The sequence below is a fragment of the Larimichthys crocea genome, chromosome XII (genome assembly GCF_000972845.2).
Source record: "Larimichthys crocea isolate SSNF chromosome XII, L_crocea_2.0, whole genome shotgun sequence".
NCBI lineage: Eukaryota > Metazoa > Chordata > Actinopteri > Sciaenidae > Larimichthys > Larimichthys crocea.
In genome coordinates this window covers 671,891-689,797 of record NC_040022.1, presented here as the reverse complement: position 1 = coordinate 689,797, position 17,907 = coordinate 671,891, and the positions used below count along the sequence as shown (strand labels likewise).

Below are 17,907 nucleotides of genomic sequence, written 5' to 3'. Positions count from 1 at the left end.
AGAGCTCTGATACTCGTTCATTCATCTCAGTCAGTGACAGAGCAGTTGTTGTTTCTTTTTCATCGTTTATGAAATTGAAGTAATGAATACCGTTCTGAGCTGTCGGTAACCGTCTCCGAAGCTCATGCAGAAGTGTGTGTGTGGTGGGTGGGGCAGTCAGTTAACAGGTTGGTGCGTTTTAGGCTGTATAATCACCAGGGATTTGTTGTTACAACGCTGGCTTATTTGTCACTGCTCGCTGAAGAGGACATGCTGTTCTGGTTTCCCAACAGCTAATAGTAGACCATGTTTTTTAGTACACAGACTTTAGGAATTCAAATTTCAGCAAACAAGTTCTGCGCTGAGCTTGTAGCAGTTTGTCGTGGTGACACAAAAAACAGCAGAAACCAGGTTTCGGAGCGTGCTTCGGTTTAGAAGAGATCTGAAAAAAACAGACGCTGGATTCAGATCACAAGATACCTGCCCAGTAATAGCAAGAATAACTTTTGTCTCATGTAGTCAATAATAGTGGACAATAACTTCTTCAACATGCTCCATGATGTTTGCCCAATAGGAGTGGAGAGCGCTCTTGCATGCACAACCGTAAACAGGGCGAAGCAAAATAGGAATGATGTCGGTGCTGCGAGGTGGAACAGGAAAGGTCACGGTTGTTTTCTTTTAGGTGCACGCACAGTACTACACTTTTGTAACAAGCAGCGTATTGTTTAGTCTGAAAATCACATGCAATCAATGACACGCACTTGGATGCCCTTGAGAGAAGACGTGCATACAACACATACATGGGACTGCTTCTAAAAAGGCCGCTCTTGACCTTGCTTGCTTTCAGATTCTGGCAGCAGCTTCAAAGTTTGGGGAGATGCAAAGAAAAAAATCCAATTTAAGCGACAGGAAGTTGAGGGAAAAAGTCCACAAACTGATTGACAAGTCGACACTTTGCAGCGACACCGCAATGATACTGCTCCGCCGCCAAAATAATAATAATGAAAATCCCAGTTTTAGGAGAGATACAGTAGACTTGTAGGAAAACAGGAGTGACATGTGAGAGAGATGGATAGACAGATGGGAGCATAGAGAGACCTCCATACACACTTACATGCACACATACAAATGAGAGACCTTTGCTTATATAACAGAATTATGAGGCGATAGAGAGGGTAACAGGAAGAAGAGGAATAAAAGTGATACAGGACAAAATGAGAGAAGAGAGGATAGACTGATGGAAAACAGAGCTACTTTCAAACTCTGTTCAGATGGGTCACTTGACAACCACAAGCACTTGTGAGAAAAATGCATTTTTAAATATAATCATGCCATAAAAATACACAAAAGGTATATATATAATATCATGGATGTATGTATTCTATTTCTAAAAACATCCCTTCCATGCTCTTCAAGCTTTTACCTTAAAGTACAAAGATTCAAAAAACGTGATCTCTCGGTAGAAAAGCTTGGGAACTTATTTCAGTCATCTGTGAACAAAATCTTAATATCTACCTTGTAATTTTGTGAGGGTGCGTTGCCGTTGCCTCATGGCTCATGTACTGTGGCAGCGCACCGAGTCCTCTTATCTCCACCTGTCTGGAACACCGGCCCTCGTCTGCCAATGCTCTTTCATTTTCCCATCATCTCGGCATCAGGCTTTCATTAGCAGCAGCTGCTGTACTTCTCAAAAGCCCTTCACTGGTAATTACCAAGAAAGAGAAGAGCACTTTCCCAATCTACATTTCCCCAGTCTGTCTGAAGGTTTGAACCCAGTACCCAATCCCCCACATCCCACAACCCCTATCACATGTGCCTTCTTCTGACCTTAAAACTTGTGCTCCACCTTGAAAGAGACACAAAGGAGGCAAAGACGAGCGAAGAGAGAGACGATGGGAAGGACCGTGTGAGGAGAGAACGTCTCCCGAGGGCTGTCGCTTGTGATGCTGACACACACACACCGCGACATCACTACTAACACACACACTTGCACACACGCGTGGCGGCGTTTGATTTGTGGAACACGCCCTCACTTTGACACGATTACACGATAGAGGTGTACAAGCAGACGCAGGTTGCACATAGCTATACATATTTACATATATTTTATATGTAGATGCATTTAAACATTACAAAGGTGATTTTTACAGATGTTGCAAAGACACCAAACAGAACACAGAGGCTCGTAATATGCTAATCTAATTCTTTTGTTGTATGAACATATGAAGCAAAACAGATCACAGAATATTATTCCACAGAACTGTTTCAGTGATAGGTAGTGAATCCACTCCTCGGTACTACACACACACACACACAGTGTGTGGTTAGAGTGGTGCTCACATTACACACTTGTAATTGATAGGGTTCATCTGTTTCTGGCACGGAGGACAGATTGTTACCGCAGTGCTCGAGGGTAGGTTGTTACCACAGCGTCAAGCACACTACTACAAACCCCTTGACCTGTACACTGGCTAGATTATACCTGAGAGAGTTACAGACGAGGGGGGGGGGGAGAGGAATGATGGGAGAATCCAAAAATTCTACTAGAAAAGAGAGAGAGAGAATAAAGAAAAGTGTAATATGTTTATGTTGAATACAGTACATGGTTTCTATCACAACACAGGAATTAAGCATTTGGATTCCCGGTATTCAACTGAGAAATTATAGGAACTAACCAATAAGCAGGTGACGTTGTCTGGTTTAATGCAGGATATGATCACATGGATATGTAGCACAAGTATCGCCATATTATTTTGACGTTAGGACTGTCGACTGATAAACTTTGGAGTACAACTGAAACACAGCGTTTCAAAAAATGCTGGTAAAGTTGAGATTATGCATTATATAGCTTTATTGTGACATAGTGTGTTTGATTCAGATTGACATTGTCACCACTCTAGTGTAGATAAAACCTCTGCCCATTTTAAAACTAGTTTGTGTTGTGAAAACGTAATGCTGTGAGCCTGACTGTGACTGATATCTTATTAACAGGGTACCAACTGGTATAACCTCAGCTAGTGCTTACGCCTACCCGCCCACCCACACACAGACATTTGGACTATATCTCGTCACCTACAGCTTCTCTCTGTGTTCGTCTTTTTCCTTACTCTTAGCTGTTCCCTCTCTTTTTCATCTCTCCCTATTTTCCCTCTATATTCTCTCCATTCTTTCTTCTCGTCTTCAGTTTCAGAACCCGTACGCGTACTCGCCTCCATTCCGCTTCGGGACGGTTCCAAACGGATCCACCGAGAGGAACATCAGGAAGAACTACCCCGCCATGCACCAGTACATGGTGAAGTATCATCAAACTGGAGTCCAGGACGCACTTGTCAGCCTTAAAACGGGGTAACTGATCCGCAATCAAATACTAAATTCACCAATGCAAAAATATTTACTCGTCAACCTTCAAAAATGTGTGTTTGTGTGTGTACCTCCATAAAAATGTGTGTAGCTGTGATGCTGTCACATGCGTGAGCCCGTGTGTGTGTGTGTGTGTGTGTGTGTGACAGCTCCTCTAAGGCTGGGGATGAATGGGCTTCCTCACTGGGAGCGGCAGGAGCTATTTTTAGTACTGGCCTCTCTAATGGGACTGGTTGTGGCGTGTTATGGAAGTATATAGACGATAAAAGGTTTAAGAGAGCAAATAACAAATTTGAGCGCCACTCAGTCTGCAGGTCAACCTTTGAGAGTGCGGAGGCATGTAGAGTCAGATTAGTGCACGAGGGAGTGTGTAACTGTGTTTGAGATTCTCACGCTCGTAATAATCAAAGCTGACTGCGCGCACTTGCTCAGTCGAATCCCCTGAGTCCAACTGAGAACCGAGCGTCACCTGTTCAATTTGACCTGGAAATGAAGGGCCATCCTATTAGACCCACTAGATGTAAATCACTTGATCATCACATGGCCGCCAAGAGCTGCAGAGGAGCACGGTATTCAAAGACAGTAGAGAGAGGAGGACCCACACTCTCGTTGCACACTCAAATCTGATTCTGCTCTCATGAACGCGTGCCTGTGCACTCTCAAATGTTGACCTGCATACTGAGTAGCACTTAGAATTATTTGTTTCGCGCTCCCTTAAATCGTTTGCCGTCAGTATACCTCTGCAGTGTCGGTGTGTAAGAGAGGTAGGGGGACAGCTAAGCAAAGACAGATTGAAACCGTGGAACGATTTGAGAGGATTGGATGGATGGAAAAAGAAGTGGAGGTAAAGATAGTGGAGAGACAGAGGGGTGACTCTCATCACGCCATCACATTGGGGAAAGATAAAAAAGGGAGCAGGGTAGGAGGCCAAGGGCAGAATACCTGATTGGAAGAAACGAAAGAAGGGTGGACGGAAGGAGGAAAAAGGCCAGGAGTTTAGAGGAGAAGAAAGTGGTAATGGAATGAGAAATGGAGGGCAACGGAGGAAGGAAGGAAAGGGGAGGAATGGGAATACAGAAAGAGGATGGTGACAAGAAAGGAAGGGCGAAAGGGGACATGAAGGAAGAGAGAGACAGCGGGTAAAATGGTAGAAAAAGAACCAAACCATTCAAAGGGCTGATGACTGGATACAAGTTCTTTCTGATTGGGGGTTTTTGAGTGGAAACCTGCTTTACAGAGAGGGGAGGGGGAACAAAATACTCAATACACAACAAATATGCTGATATAATTCATGTTTCATGTTTTTTATGCGGTTGTGTCTTTCAGCTCGTTCTCATCCATCCACGTCATAAAAGTCTGGATGTAAACACGCAAAGGCAGCTTAAACTACTCCAGCACCTTTAATACTCTCAGCCGCTCTCGCCTGTGTTGTTGTATTAACATAGAGCGCAGTGGTATATGAATTTACATAGCTCTGTAAACTGATACTGCATGCACACGAGCGCTAAAACGCTTAAAAACACACCGGCTCATGCATATCTGTACACACACACACACACACACACACACACAGCTGGCTGCAGGTGTGTGTGTGCAGTCAGTAATACCCTCATTGATAATTCTATTTCGTGGCATTAGCAGATGAGCAACACTGCAGCGTTCAGCTGTTTGAGGCTCGATGGCTGGATTAGCTCTGATCACACATAATGCTGAATGGCTTTACACGCGAAATCTGTTACAGCCACAAGAACCCAAACTATTCACGGGGGAGTTGAATTGATTTCATTACATTTCAGGGCCTGAATTTTCAGTCGCAGTAACCAAGCAAAAAAATATTGAAGTAAGTAAATGAATGACAAATAGTCATTAATCATTTTCATAACATTAAAATGTTGCATTTGTATCTGTTCCAGAAAATGTTGCACGTTGCCAACATCCTGTAGCACCCAAGAACTGCAAGACAAACACAGCGTTTTCATTTATTCTCAATGAGAATGCTGTGCTGGCAGAGCAGGGATCCCGACAGAAAAAGCAGAATACATGTTTGTCTGACAAAAAAAAAAAAAAATCAATCATGTCAGAACATTTGCCTCAGCATTAACCAGCAACAAGCACACACACACACACAAGTCGTCTGCAGGTATAGATACAGAGGTGCATAGGCATCATTACTGGTGTGTTCACTTTCCAGGGTTTCCAGGGATTGAACAGGAAGAGTCTTGGAATCTTCCTTCAACTTGAACTGTTTGTATTTCACCCGTAGCCACAACAGCGCAGATTTTTTAATGACGCAGCTTTGAATGTTTTAACTGAAACTGCATTCTAGGACATGACATTTCGATTTCGAGGCGTTTTTACACATTCAGTGTCACAGTGAAACTCACAAAAAAAAGTGTTTATGTGGAGAAAATTTCATTTTAGATCAGGATCGATAATGCAGTTCTGCTGAAATGTTTTATTTGGTGTCCCGATGCTATTTTGAGATTAGTAGATGGAGTAGTTCAACTGACAGTGTGTGTGTGTGTGTGTGTATGTACTGAAGAGTTTCCCTGTAGTGGTGTAAAATAAGATTCAGAGTCACACTAAATGGTCATTTGCCATGTTAAATATTACATTTAAAAGTATAGTAAGGGGCAAGAAAGTCTGCGCTGTTACTTTTTATTCGCCTCAATAAAGGTGTGACGGATTGTTGATGGCTGAATCCCTCTACAAGCCATTAGAGCCACAGCATGTCCTGTTAGCATTCACAATCATGCATGCACAAATCCATGCTCACAGACATGCACCAGTACATGGCCACACACACACACACACACTGCTTTCACTACATGTTTGGACACACTTGCCTGCGTGTGGACGGAGCCAGTGCTGGGTTAAGCTAATTACACAGCTGAACTATCGGCTGTGAGCCTCCGTTAGAGGGCTGGATCTGACATTCAGTAAATGCCAGCCAGTCACTGCACTATTAGCAGGGCCCTCTGTGTGTATATGTATGTGTGTGTGTGTGTGTGAGTGAGAGAGCAGCAGTAAGTGATGGCATCAGTTACATTGAAAATGTCAGTCTCAGTCTGGGATATTTTCGTTTGTACGTTCTACTTCGCAGCATGCTTATTTATGTGTGTGTGTGTGTGTGTGTCTTTTTGTGTGAGTGTGTGCAGACAGAGGCAGAGAGAGAGAGAGACAGTGTAAATGTTTGTGTCTGTCTAAAGTTTGTTTAGGTCGTCCATGTGCCTCCAAGGTCCTATCACCAGTGAAGCGTGCCGTATTGAACCGCAGCCACTCCACCACTGTGTCCTCTGTGTGTTTGGTTACGCTTGGATTGCAGTCCTATTGGAGATGATTTAACACTTTAGAATTGATCCGCAAACAACACATTCTGAAAAAAATAAGCCCCCCCCCCGCCCTCCCCTCCTTCTCTGCTTTCTGTCTCCTCCAGTACTCCTCCCTCACCCTCTTTGAGAGAACTGAAACCCCTCATGCTTTATCTTCATACCTTCCCTCTATCTGTTTTCTCCTGTCTCTGTCCTCTGTTCTTTTTTTCTCCTGCTTTGCAGCAAACTGGATGCCTTCATCTATGACGCTGCAGTGTTGAACTACATGGCTGGCAGGGATGAGGGATGTAAGCTGGTGACCATTGGCAGCGGGTAACTAAAGCTTTAAGTCCTCAAAAAAAAGACACTTTTTTTTAGTGTGGATTCTCCTCACTTCATGGTTTGATCCCCGGCATTCTCTGCTCCAAACTGTTGTGTAAAGTTCTGTAAATGTTCTTTTAATGTTTGTTTATGTTTGTAAAGTACATATACGGGTAAATATTAGCAGGATTTGTTTTAAAATTGCTTAATATTGAGTTGGAAGATTTCTTAAAGACAAAGTTCGACATTTTGGGAAATGCGCTTATTTGTTTCCGAGAGTTAAATGAAAAGATGCTTAGCCCAACGACTGAAAACATGGGGAAACAGGTAACCAGGTGCTGTTTAAAGGTAACAAACGTTGCTTACCAGCTCCTCTTAAGCACACAAATGAAAACGCTGCATCTCGTTTGTTTAATTTCTACAAAAATACGAGTGAAAACAACAAATCTGCATTTTAAACCAAACTATTTCTTGGTCTGGACCTGTTGCCCCGGAGGCCAGCGGAGACTCCAGGAAGATACTGGTCTAAGGTACCAATACTGTAGCTTCAGGTGTCAGAATGCAGTTTTTTATGGTGCCACCATACACGTTTGACTATGAATGACTTGTGAGTAAATATGAAGTTAATATTGATTATAATAATTAGACTTGTGTGAGGGAAGAAGAATTATTTCAGCTCTGTCTTGAAACAACACAGCCCTTCCATAAATTGAAAATATTATTGGTCATCGTCGGTTGTTCTTCTCTCCATACTGGCAGCAAAGAGATCCATTTCTACAGCTGTTTCCATGTCAGTGATCGGGGGACAGTCTACAAATGACTTCTAAAGTTCAGCTGAAGATAACATGAGGCTTTAATGGTTTGAATTTTACATATCATGCAGGAATCTTTCAAAGTTATCTTCAATCAGGAGACATTTTGTACTAAAAGGAACTAACTTTGCTTCATATACATTTGATTTGTCTAACTTTACTTTGTGGCCAGTGTGGAGCAGAGGAATGATAAAAATGACCAACCATATTTCAGTTAAAATATTAGACATGTCAGCTTTGTTTTTAAAACAAATATAAAATGCAAACCTACCCTTTAAGTCCCTACACTAGGACTTGCTCATCTTGGGGCCCATCCAAAACTGTTTGCAAATCTGTGTCCTAAACTTACACTATGACATTTATATCATTACGCATGAGGTATCTCGTTAAAAAAAAACATTTTTAGTGACACCATCTGTTTGTTTAAAGGTTAAAATATGTGTTTTTTCTGTGTGTCTGTGTTTGTTTGGATGTGCTTGTGCTTAGGTACATCTTTGCGACCACCGGTTATGGCATCGCTCTACAGAAAGGCTCCTACTGGAAACGGCAAGTGGATCTGGCCATCCTGGCCATCATCGGAGATGGTGAGAAACACATCCGCACAGCGTTCTCATACACACAGATCCAAAGTGCATGACACTATCCACCAAGGCAAAAAGGTTACATTGCTCATTGCCGGCATTGTAATTCATGCACACGTACATACACACATCTCTACTGCCGTGTCTGCTGACAGCACAAAGGAAAAGCAGTGAAGTATAAATAGTCCTTTGATGTTATTCTGGACACAAAAGGCTGCTCTAAACAGAGGGCAGTGTGTAAGTTATTCTAATATATTCCTCTCTGCAGCAGCAGATCTGTGTGTGTGTGTGTGTGTGTGTGTGTGTGTGTGTGTGTGCATTACTCCATCTGAATCACCACATTCCTTTATTACAGTAGCCTCAGAAGTCCTTGCATAAACAATTTCCTCCCACAAAACAGAGAGAAAGCAAGACAGCTCGAGCTTTTAGTGACAGATTCATTTACATTTTACATCGAAAGCATTTTGCTGATGCGATGTGTTCACAGCCACTCACATTAAGTGCACTGAAGTTGATTAAATGAGCATTGGTGTCATAATAATCCTCCCTAACTGAATCTTATCAGGGCTGCAGAGCATGCACTCCATCACATTTCATGGCTCGATCACTTTTGACAAAAATGAGACACTGTTTTTGTTTTGCTTTGTTTTCTTCTCCCTGTTATTAATCCCGCTGAGTCACTTTTCTCCGTGCAGCTTTTTTTTTTTTTTACCAGAGTCGCTCAATACAAATATACACTAAAGAGGTTTAGAGTCTGTATTGGTATCTTTTCTTGCACCACGCTAATAACCTCAGTGTTATTCTCGTAACGATTTCACTAAAAGTCATAAAGGGGAAGAGAAATGTAAGAAGGAAAAGGCGGCATGAGAGATGCTGAGGTCTGAGGAGATGAAAGGAACTGCAAGGAGATTGTATAATGGAGAAAGAGAGAGAGAGAGAGAGAGGAAGCAGTTGGAGGGAGAAAGTGATGAGGGGGACAGAAAAAAACAGAGACGGCACAAGTGTGCCTGATGGCCGGAGAGGACAGGGGTGAGAGGACGACAAGAAAAGAGTGTGTGTAAGGTACAGTAGAGAGAGAGAGAGAGAGAGAGAGAGAGAGAGAGGGATTAGGAGTGAGAGGAGGGCAGGTCCTTGATAGATGACAGTGACTCTGTGTCTTGGCAGATGCTATTTGATCAGATAGACACAGTGTGGGTGGAGAGCATATGGCTTCTCACGGACAGAAAGAAGATGTGTTCAGGAAAGGAGTCCGACGAACAAACAAACAGACAAAACAGCCTGTCAGAAAACATGTGGTCTGTCAAAGACCATGAAAAACGTGAATTTAAACAAAATATAAATATGTATAAATCCATGCTCTTTCCTTCTTCCTGTTTAATTCGAGCTTCAGACGGCACAATCCTGCTCAGTGTATCGATGTCGGAGCAGTGGCAATAGTCCAAATTCATACATTTTTATAGTGAAGTAGACCTGAATATCATCCATCGACTACTTATGAGCTAGTGTTATTTCAAAGTGCAGATAAGCATTCTGGAGAAACTTACATTAAGTGTATGTCCTGAACTGAAATTGATGTTGTGTTCGGGACGGAGCTGGAGCTAAACCATTTTTATTTTTTTTAAAGCCCTGGAAGTGTAGATGAAACTTAGATACTAGATACTTGTGTTTCAACTGAGTGGTCACCAGATTATCGCTTGAGCCATCTAACTCTATTCTTTAAATTTTAGCAATACTTCCCTCTGGAGCAACAGTGCAGGCAGCTGCAGCTAGATCTAACGGAAAGGAGAAGGTCAAAGTGATCTATTGATATCTAGAGATATCTTTATCTTCATTTTCTGCAAATTCCATGCTCATCGTATTAAAATGATAAACCGTTACATCTATTATTCGTGAATCTCACAGGGGACAAATTCTTCTCAATTGTCCTAAAGGGTTAATGATGCCTTAGTGAGTCTGCACCCTCAAGACATCTAGCTGAACACCACCATGATATTTGTCTTTCCTCACTAGCAACCTTAGTTACCCAGCCCTGAATGACACAGATTGGATTAGCCACACGCCAAATGTCACAGAGGAAGTCAGGGAGGGAGGGGAAAGTAAGGGGAAGGGGAACACAGACCGAGGAATGAGAAAAGATAAGGTCTTTGTTGTTTTCGACCTTTCTTTCATTAACACTAAAGAAACAATCTCTTGGCCCTATCAGGTGTCATGGAGGGCCTCCAGTGGATGGTGATGCCCAAAGAAATTCATTTTAAACAACAGCACAAGAAAAACCAAACAATGTGATCCATGCATAAGTGTTTAACCATTACAGGAACATATCATCACGAAAATAATCCCAATGCATCAGATATTTTTCTTTTTCTTTTGTGAACTACAATTCAGGACTCTTTGCAGACGATGTTACCATTTACATCATGATTTAAAGATACACAAAGATAGACTTTATTCATCCGACGCTGGAAAAGTTTAACAAACAGTTTAAAGTGGAGACTTTTTTCCTTTAATTCAGCATTACCAAGTTATTTCGGTGTAATGACTTTAGAATAATGACACCGTGTTAAGATTGTTTCCCTATAAGCCTCATTTTCACTAGGCAATTCTGTCTTTCTGAGTATATTTCCCGAGATAATGGATACTCAATTTAGGAGACTTATATTAGACTTGGACTTAAAAACTGCCTGAACGAACTTTTTTCTCCTAATGTTTTCTTCATTATGGTAACTTTCCTTTATTCCATTTGTTTAAACCCCAGCGAGCCTTTCAGTGAAGGATTTGAGTCTTTCTGTTCTTTTCAGGTGAAATGGAGGAACTCGAAGCCCAGTGGCTGACAGGAATTTGCCACAATGAGAAGAACGAAGTGATGTCCAGTCAGCTGGATGTGGACAACATGGCCGGGGTCTTCTACATGCTGGCCACTGCTATGGGACTCTCCCTTATCACCTTTGTGTCTGAGCATCTCTTCTACTGGAGGCTTAGATACTGCTTCACCGGAGTCTGCACCGGCAAACCGGGTCTTCTTTTCTCCATCAGTCGGGTAAGGACCAGTTTGCATATAGTATGTTGTGTGTCTGTATGTTTGCCAGCATGTTTTGGCCTATTTTGGACAACTCAAGCTTGAAACAGAATGAAAGTCTTGAATCTGGCCCACAGAAACATGCCAATGAGTGTCGGCACATGTGAGTGTTTGGCTGTGTGATTATCTAGGCCTAGGGTGGTCTGACTGGGTTAAGAGTAGTCATTTTCAAGGTGCAGCGAAGCACTGCAACTATACCGAGGGTTAATGCTGCATTATTGGGGTCAGACAGACCTGTCTTAGTTCTGCTTTCTATCAGCGGAATAAGAGAGCAGAGCATGGACACACAGAAAAAAGAGAGCTCCTGCTAAACTAAGAAAGTGAGTGAAACAAGGGGGAAGGAGGGAGGGATGCACAAAGGAGGATGAGAGGGGAGCATGAGGATGAAGACGGGAGGGGGGGGGGGATCACGAGGTAGCCCTGGATATCGACAAAAATAGATCCTAATTTGCAGCATGTTTTTTGGGCGAAATCGCGGGAGCCCACGCTAAATCAATCTATTCTCTCTCATTCTGTTAAAAGGTCAGCGTTCTCCCTCGTTGTGTGTGAGAACAGAAGACATGGACGTGCATCCCTAAAAGCACTGCAGTGTCTCTGCACTATTTTTTCGAGGCCGAGTGTGACTCTCTTTTCAAAGTTAACAGTGGGGGGTGGGGGGGTAATGAGTAATAGAAAACTTTTGGAGAAGATAAAGTGAGCCTCTTGAAAAAGATGTTATTTCGAAAGCCATTCTCAAGAGTGATTCAGGGCAAAACACATCCTTAATAGCCTATCTTGTGTTGATAAGCTCCACAAAATGTGTGCTGAACCCAAAAGCACTTTCAATTTGTTAACGTGATGGATATTTTTTAAGGATGTATTGATGAGCTGGGTGATTGTCTAAGTTAGGAAAGAATTTGCTTTTGTTCTTTGAAGCATAAAATCTGTGACATTTTTAGTTTTTATATATTGGCTGTTTTCATTAACCCCCCTCACAGGTATAGCGATAGTCATTTCACCTGTTTACTGATGTTCCTTTTTAAAGGATGAGTCTTGGGCCATACAGTTATGAGAGATATTGTAACTAGTTTCTCATGTTTTCAGGTCATCGTTGATTTAGGTTATTTTATCTGGATTAATTTTATTAAGTGTAATACATTAGTACATTTCTGCAAACATTGCATTGCATGACATTTTATTTTGTGCCCCATTTAGAAACTATCCTGTTGTTTCATTGGGTTATAACGGACCAGGGGTTTGTGCTGGCAGTGCGGCTGGAGACCAGTTTAGCCCAGTTGAATTATTTTTTGAGCAATGTTCTTTGTGTTTCTTTTTGTCTCTGTGTGTTCATGATTAATTCTGAACCCTTTCGACTTCAGAACTTTATAAATTATCGTGTTGTTTTTACTGCACCGCCCTCTTAAATCAATCAAACTGAACGTGGTTGTTTAGATGATTCATATCTGAAAGATTCCATCTTCTACTGAGGGCTGCAGTTTGATTGTCTTTTATAAACTGAATAAGTATGTTTCAGAGTAAAACTAATTTATTATTATTTCAAGTTTGTGTTAATGGTGATAAAAGACTGTGTACTTTGATTTTCTGACTCACTACCAATTTAATACATTTCAATAAAACATGCAGAGTACAAATATGTTAAGCCAGAGTAGATAAGTAATCATTATTCTGTCTCTCTCCATTTCTCTCTCAATCCCTCTTCATGTTTGTTTCTCACCCTTGCATTCCATTGTATCTCTTTCTCTCTCTCTCCCCCTCCCATTTTTACCCTTCCTCCTGTTTTATTTGACTTTCCCTCTTCGCCTCGATCTCCATTCCATGTGTTCATCCATATGTCTCCATGCAGGGTATCTGGAGTTGCATCCACGGAGTTCATATTGACATGAAGAAAAAGACAGATCTGGACTTTAGCCCCCAAGACAAAATGCTTAAGCTTATTAAGTCAGCCAAACAGATGACCAACATGTCTAACCTGAGTGGCTCCCGCATGAACTCACCTAAACGAGAGTTCATGCACTCAGCTGGGCCCATGATCATGGACATGATGGCAGAGAAGGGCAACTTCATCTATGCTGACAACCGAAGCTATGCCCCCAAAGATATGATCTATGGGGACACCGGTGACCTGCAGTCTTATCTTGCTAACCGCCACAAAGACCACCTTAACAACTACATCTTCCAAGGAGGCCAGCATCCCCTGACCCTGAATGATGCTAATCCCAACACAGTAGAGGTGGCTGTGAATGCTGACGCCGTCCAGACCAATGCTAAGCCACCCCGTACCCTGTGGAAGAAGTCTGTGGACACACTTCGTTCTGCGCCACCTGGGCCCCCTCCAATGCCTGACATGCTGATGCCAGACCCACGAATGTCGATGAAGACACAGCGCTACCTCCCTGAGGACGCAGCCCACTCTGACATCTCCGACTGTTCCAGCAGGGCGGCCTCTTACAAGGACCCAGAAAACAACAAGCACCTGAAGCCCAAGGACAACTTAAAAAAAAGATCGGTGACGTCAAAATACCCTAGGGATTGCAGTGAGGTGGAGCTGTCCTACTTAAAAACTAAGCAGGTCAGCGGCGGAACCAACCAAACCGGGAGAGGAGGAGGAGGAGGAGAGAAAATCTACACCATCGACTCAGACCGAGAAATGAGCCTACACTCAGACCCCATTCACTACCGCGAAAGTCGTGGCCTTGCTGCCGATGATTTGGATTATCCCGAAATCTATTCCGACCACAGCGACAACTATAGGAAGTGTGAGCAGCCCATCATTCATCTGAACTCCTCGCCTTTGCATCACACCGACTCAGATCTTCTACCAGACCCAGCTTACTCTAAACACTACAGTCTGAAAGAGAAAAACCTTTCCCTGTCCCCACATGAAACCCTTGATCGCTACAAACAGACACACTGTCGTTCCTGCTTGTCCAAAGTGACCGCTAGCTACCCACCAGGGGGGCCGTACACCCCTACTGTAGCTGCCTCAGCTTCTGCAACGCGCTCACCCTATAATCGGTGTGAAGCATGCCTCCATACAGCCAACCTGTATGACATTACTGAGGACCAGCTCCTCACAGACCCGTTGGTCAGTCCCACCTTGCATCACCAACAGCAGCAGCAACCAGACGAAATGTTTGGTCTGTACTGGCCGCAGACGGATGGGCCGCATGTCCAAAAGAGAAACCGCTTGAGGCTGAGTCGTCAGCACTCCTTTGACAACATCATGCTAGAAAAGCCCAAGGATGTAGACCTGGGCCGACCGGCGCGCAGCGTCAGCCTCAAGGAGAAGGATCGCTTCCTGGACTCCACATCTGATTCGCACTATGCGAACCTCTTCGGCATGCGTCCCTACTCCGGCAGACTGTTTGGTACTGGCTCCAAATCAATGCTGTTTAACCACAACCTGGAGGAGAGTAAGAGGAGCAAGTCCCTGTACCCGGCCCATGGCTCGGAAAACCCTTTCCTCAGCCACTCGCTGAGGGATGACACCAGCAGCAGACTGGTCCATGGGCGTAGCTCCTCTGATATTTACAAACAGCTTGCGGTAGCCTCACCTGCGGCGGTCCTTGGAGCGCCCCCCATCAAAACACGTAACGATGCGAACAATCTCCGCTCATCTGTTAAATCCACCACTTCATACTGCTCACGGGACGGGCGGATAGCGAATGACATGTACAATAAAGAGCATGTGATGCCTTACTCAGCCAATAAGACTAGTGCATACCCGGCCCCACGTGGCGTCCTAAACTCAGCCCAGTTCAGCAATAGACGGGTGTATAAAAAAATCCCCAGTCTGGAGTCAGATGTTTAGTTGATATAAGAAATGATGTGTTCTCTCCTCTTTACTCCTCTCTGGGTTTGTATTATAATTTATCAACTATGTTATCCACCAAGGGATGCCATAGCCACACTACGCTTTTCTTCTTCTCTTCGACATTGTAATCCAAAAGAACTCGTGCCCACTTGGGTATGACGGTACTACTACTACTACTCTCTTTGCAGATGATATCATCATTTTTGTCCATTCTCTGCCATGTACCAATGAGTTGGCTGCATGGTTGGTAAGTTGCCACAAGGTACCTGGTGTAAAGGGGAGGGGAATCATGACCTCCCCTAGGTTAAGGGGTAGGAAATGGCATAATCCCATAATTAGTGGGACAGAGAAGGCCTAAGTTAAGTAAAGCGGGACTCAGGCATCGTCGAGAAAGTTGATTCGTGATTGAAATGTGTGAGGAAGTGGTGAGGAAAATGAAAGACATTGTATGAGAAAGGAATAAGAGGGGGAGAGACAGGAGATAAACCTCCCTTTCAACCCCTCCTCCTTCTCCTCTTTTTCCTTTCTACCTCCACTGTCAAGCTTGGGGCTCGCTAGTTGAGGAGAACAGGCCCGACAGGGAGACCAGATGGGCACGTTTGATGTCGCGGCCAGACATGGAGGCATCCCAGGAGGGCAGAGGCGTCACAGTAAGCTAGTCCAACGGTCTGCTGCTTGTTACTCTGACAAATATGGCCACCGAGACACCTGGCAGTGCGAGAGGAGAGAGAGGGAGAAGGGAGACGAGTGACTAAATAGCACAGAGCGGAGCCTCCAGGAGTTTCTGGCAGTTACGTAACGGTATGCTCGGTCAAAATTTGGTAGGGACATAATAATGATGAAAAGCTGAGAGTAATGTAGGTGCTATCAATGAATAATGTTTACAGACTGACAGATTTAAAAAAATAACTGACAAAATGACTGATGGAAAAGGGCAGAAAAGCAGGGAAAACCTTAGGCAATTGATGGGCATTCCATTTGTGACGCTGCACATAGAAAAATAATTGCAAAGTATTGCTTTTTTATTCTATTAAACTATAAGATTTATTAGGGATTCTGGCATCCGGATCCCCCTATGTAGGATTTTAGTGTTTGCTTATTTGGTAGCACAATAGCCATTAGTTTTAAAACCTCTCTCCCACATTTGCTTTTGAAAAAGCTTAGCTTTCTGAAAAATACCATCAAGAGTAGTAGATTATTTTGCATGTGTTGATTTCTTTCAGTGTCGGAGAAGACAAAATACACACAAATACACTCTCAGACACATATTTTACACGTTTGTTCGGAAAAAAAGGGACTATGTCTTGCCAGATATGGTGGATGGATACTTGTACAATCGAAACCTTTATCCTTGACCTTTGTGCTTAGTAAATCAGTGTCATGCTGTGCCCCCCTCCACCCCCACCCCCCACCGCTGCAAAAGAGCAAGAGAATGGTGGAAGGGAAGAGAGAAAAGAGGAGATAAACAAGGGAGAAAAGGATGAAATGGCAACTGTGTCCACCACCGCCTTGTCTGATTCGGGGAGGAGCTGGGCACTGATGTGTTTTTGTCTTTTGACCTCCTTGCCACTGAGAAACAGGGTATTAGCTATATAAAAAAAAAAACACTGAAGATTCCTTCCTTCTTTCCTCCTTCCTTCTTCCCTTCCTCGATCAACATGACACATCACTAGAGTGTTGGATAACTATAGAAAGTACTTCACTTGATTTCTTTTGGTTTTTGTAAAATTGAACTTTGGTTGGTTGGTACAGCAGTAGCAGTGTCTAACCACTGCGACTGGGAATTGGGTTAGCAATTGTTCGTCATCAGTTACTGTCGATCCATTATCAACCAGGGCTCTTGAGGATCTGAAGACTACTTGAGATGGATCCCCTTGTTTACCTTCATAGAGCTGTTTGGGCGGGATGTGGGATGGGGTGGGCGGGTCAAGATGGAGATGGTTGGAGTTGAAGAACACTGTTATGTACTCATCAATCATGTATCCATGTTAGTGTGAAGTAAGTTGTGTGTGTGCATGGCAGAACTTGGGTAAGCTTGAAGTCTTAACCAGAACATTCGGTTCCTGATCTGATTGTTTATGCATCTGTTTATTTATTGGTTTTGTTTTTGTTTGTTTTTTTGATAACACTTAGCAGTAAAGAGTTGCACATGCACATACTTCAATGTTCACGCGTGCCCACAAAAACACTTTTTATTTTGTAGCATTATCCTGTACAAATTGTACAGTCTAAAAAAAAACAGACACACACACAAAAAAACATGTATCCATCTTTACTGACTGATTGATTTACTTGATTGATTGGATTTACAAAGCCAAATTGTATCAAATAAAAATACCTCAGGATGATTCTGTGCGTTTTGGGGGTTAGGAGCTTCAAACGTAGCAACAGAACACGACGCCGCACAGATTCTTTTGTAGAAAAAAAGAAAAAGAAAAAGATAAAAAAGAAAAAAAAAGAAAGGAAAAACAACAAGGATTTATAGCGGCCCGCAATGCAGAATCAAACTTTTCTCCTTTTTGATGTTTACCAGTCCTAGGTCTTCCAGTTTGGCTCTTTGCCCGAGCTCATGCAACCCAAGTAAAAGAGAGAAGAGGAAGAGAAGGAGGGAAAGGAGGGATGGCGGTAGGGAGCTTAGATCGTTCTGCTCAGT

At 43.1% G+C, this 17,907-nt stretch overlaps 1 protein-coding gene across 2 annotated transcripts in view; it reads left to right on the top strand.

Moving 5' to 3' along the window:
* The window catches only part of grin2aa (glutamate receptor, ionotropic, N-methyl D-aspartate 2A, a), a 129,009-nt gene extending 111,307 nt beyond the window's left edge, over positions 1-17,702 (top strand). The window contains exons 12-16 of one of the 2 annotated variants that reach the window (XM_010729168.3): positions 3,164-3,324; positions 6,894-6,983; positions 8,270-8,367; positions 11,163-11,401; positions 13,284-17,702. In XM_010729168.3, coding sequence (XP_010727470.2) covers positions 3,164-3,324; positions 6,894-6,983; positions 8,270-8,367; positions 11,163-11,401; positions 13,284-15,251 — 2,556 coding nt within the window. In that variant the 3' untranslated portion in view covers positions 15,252-17,702. The remainder of the gene's footprint in view (positions 1-3,163; positions 3,325-6,893; positions 6,984-8,269; positions 8,368-11,162; positions 11,402-13,283) is intronic. The other variant, XM_027285432.1, reaches the window with a different exon arrangement.
* The last annotated feature ends 205 nt before the right edge of the window (positions 17,703-17,907 follow it).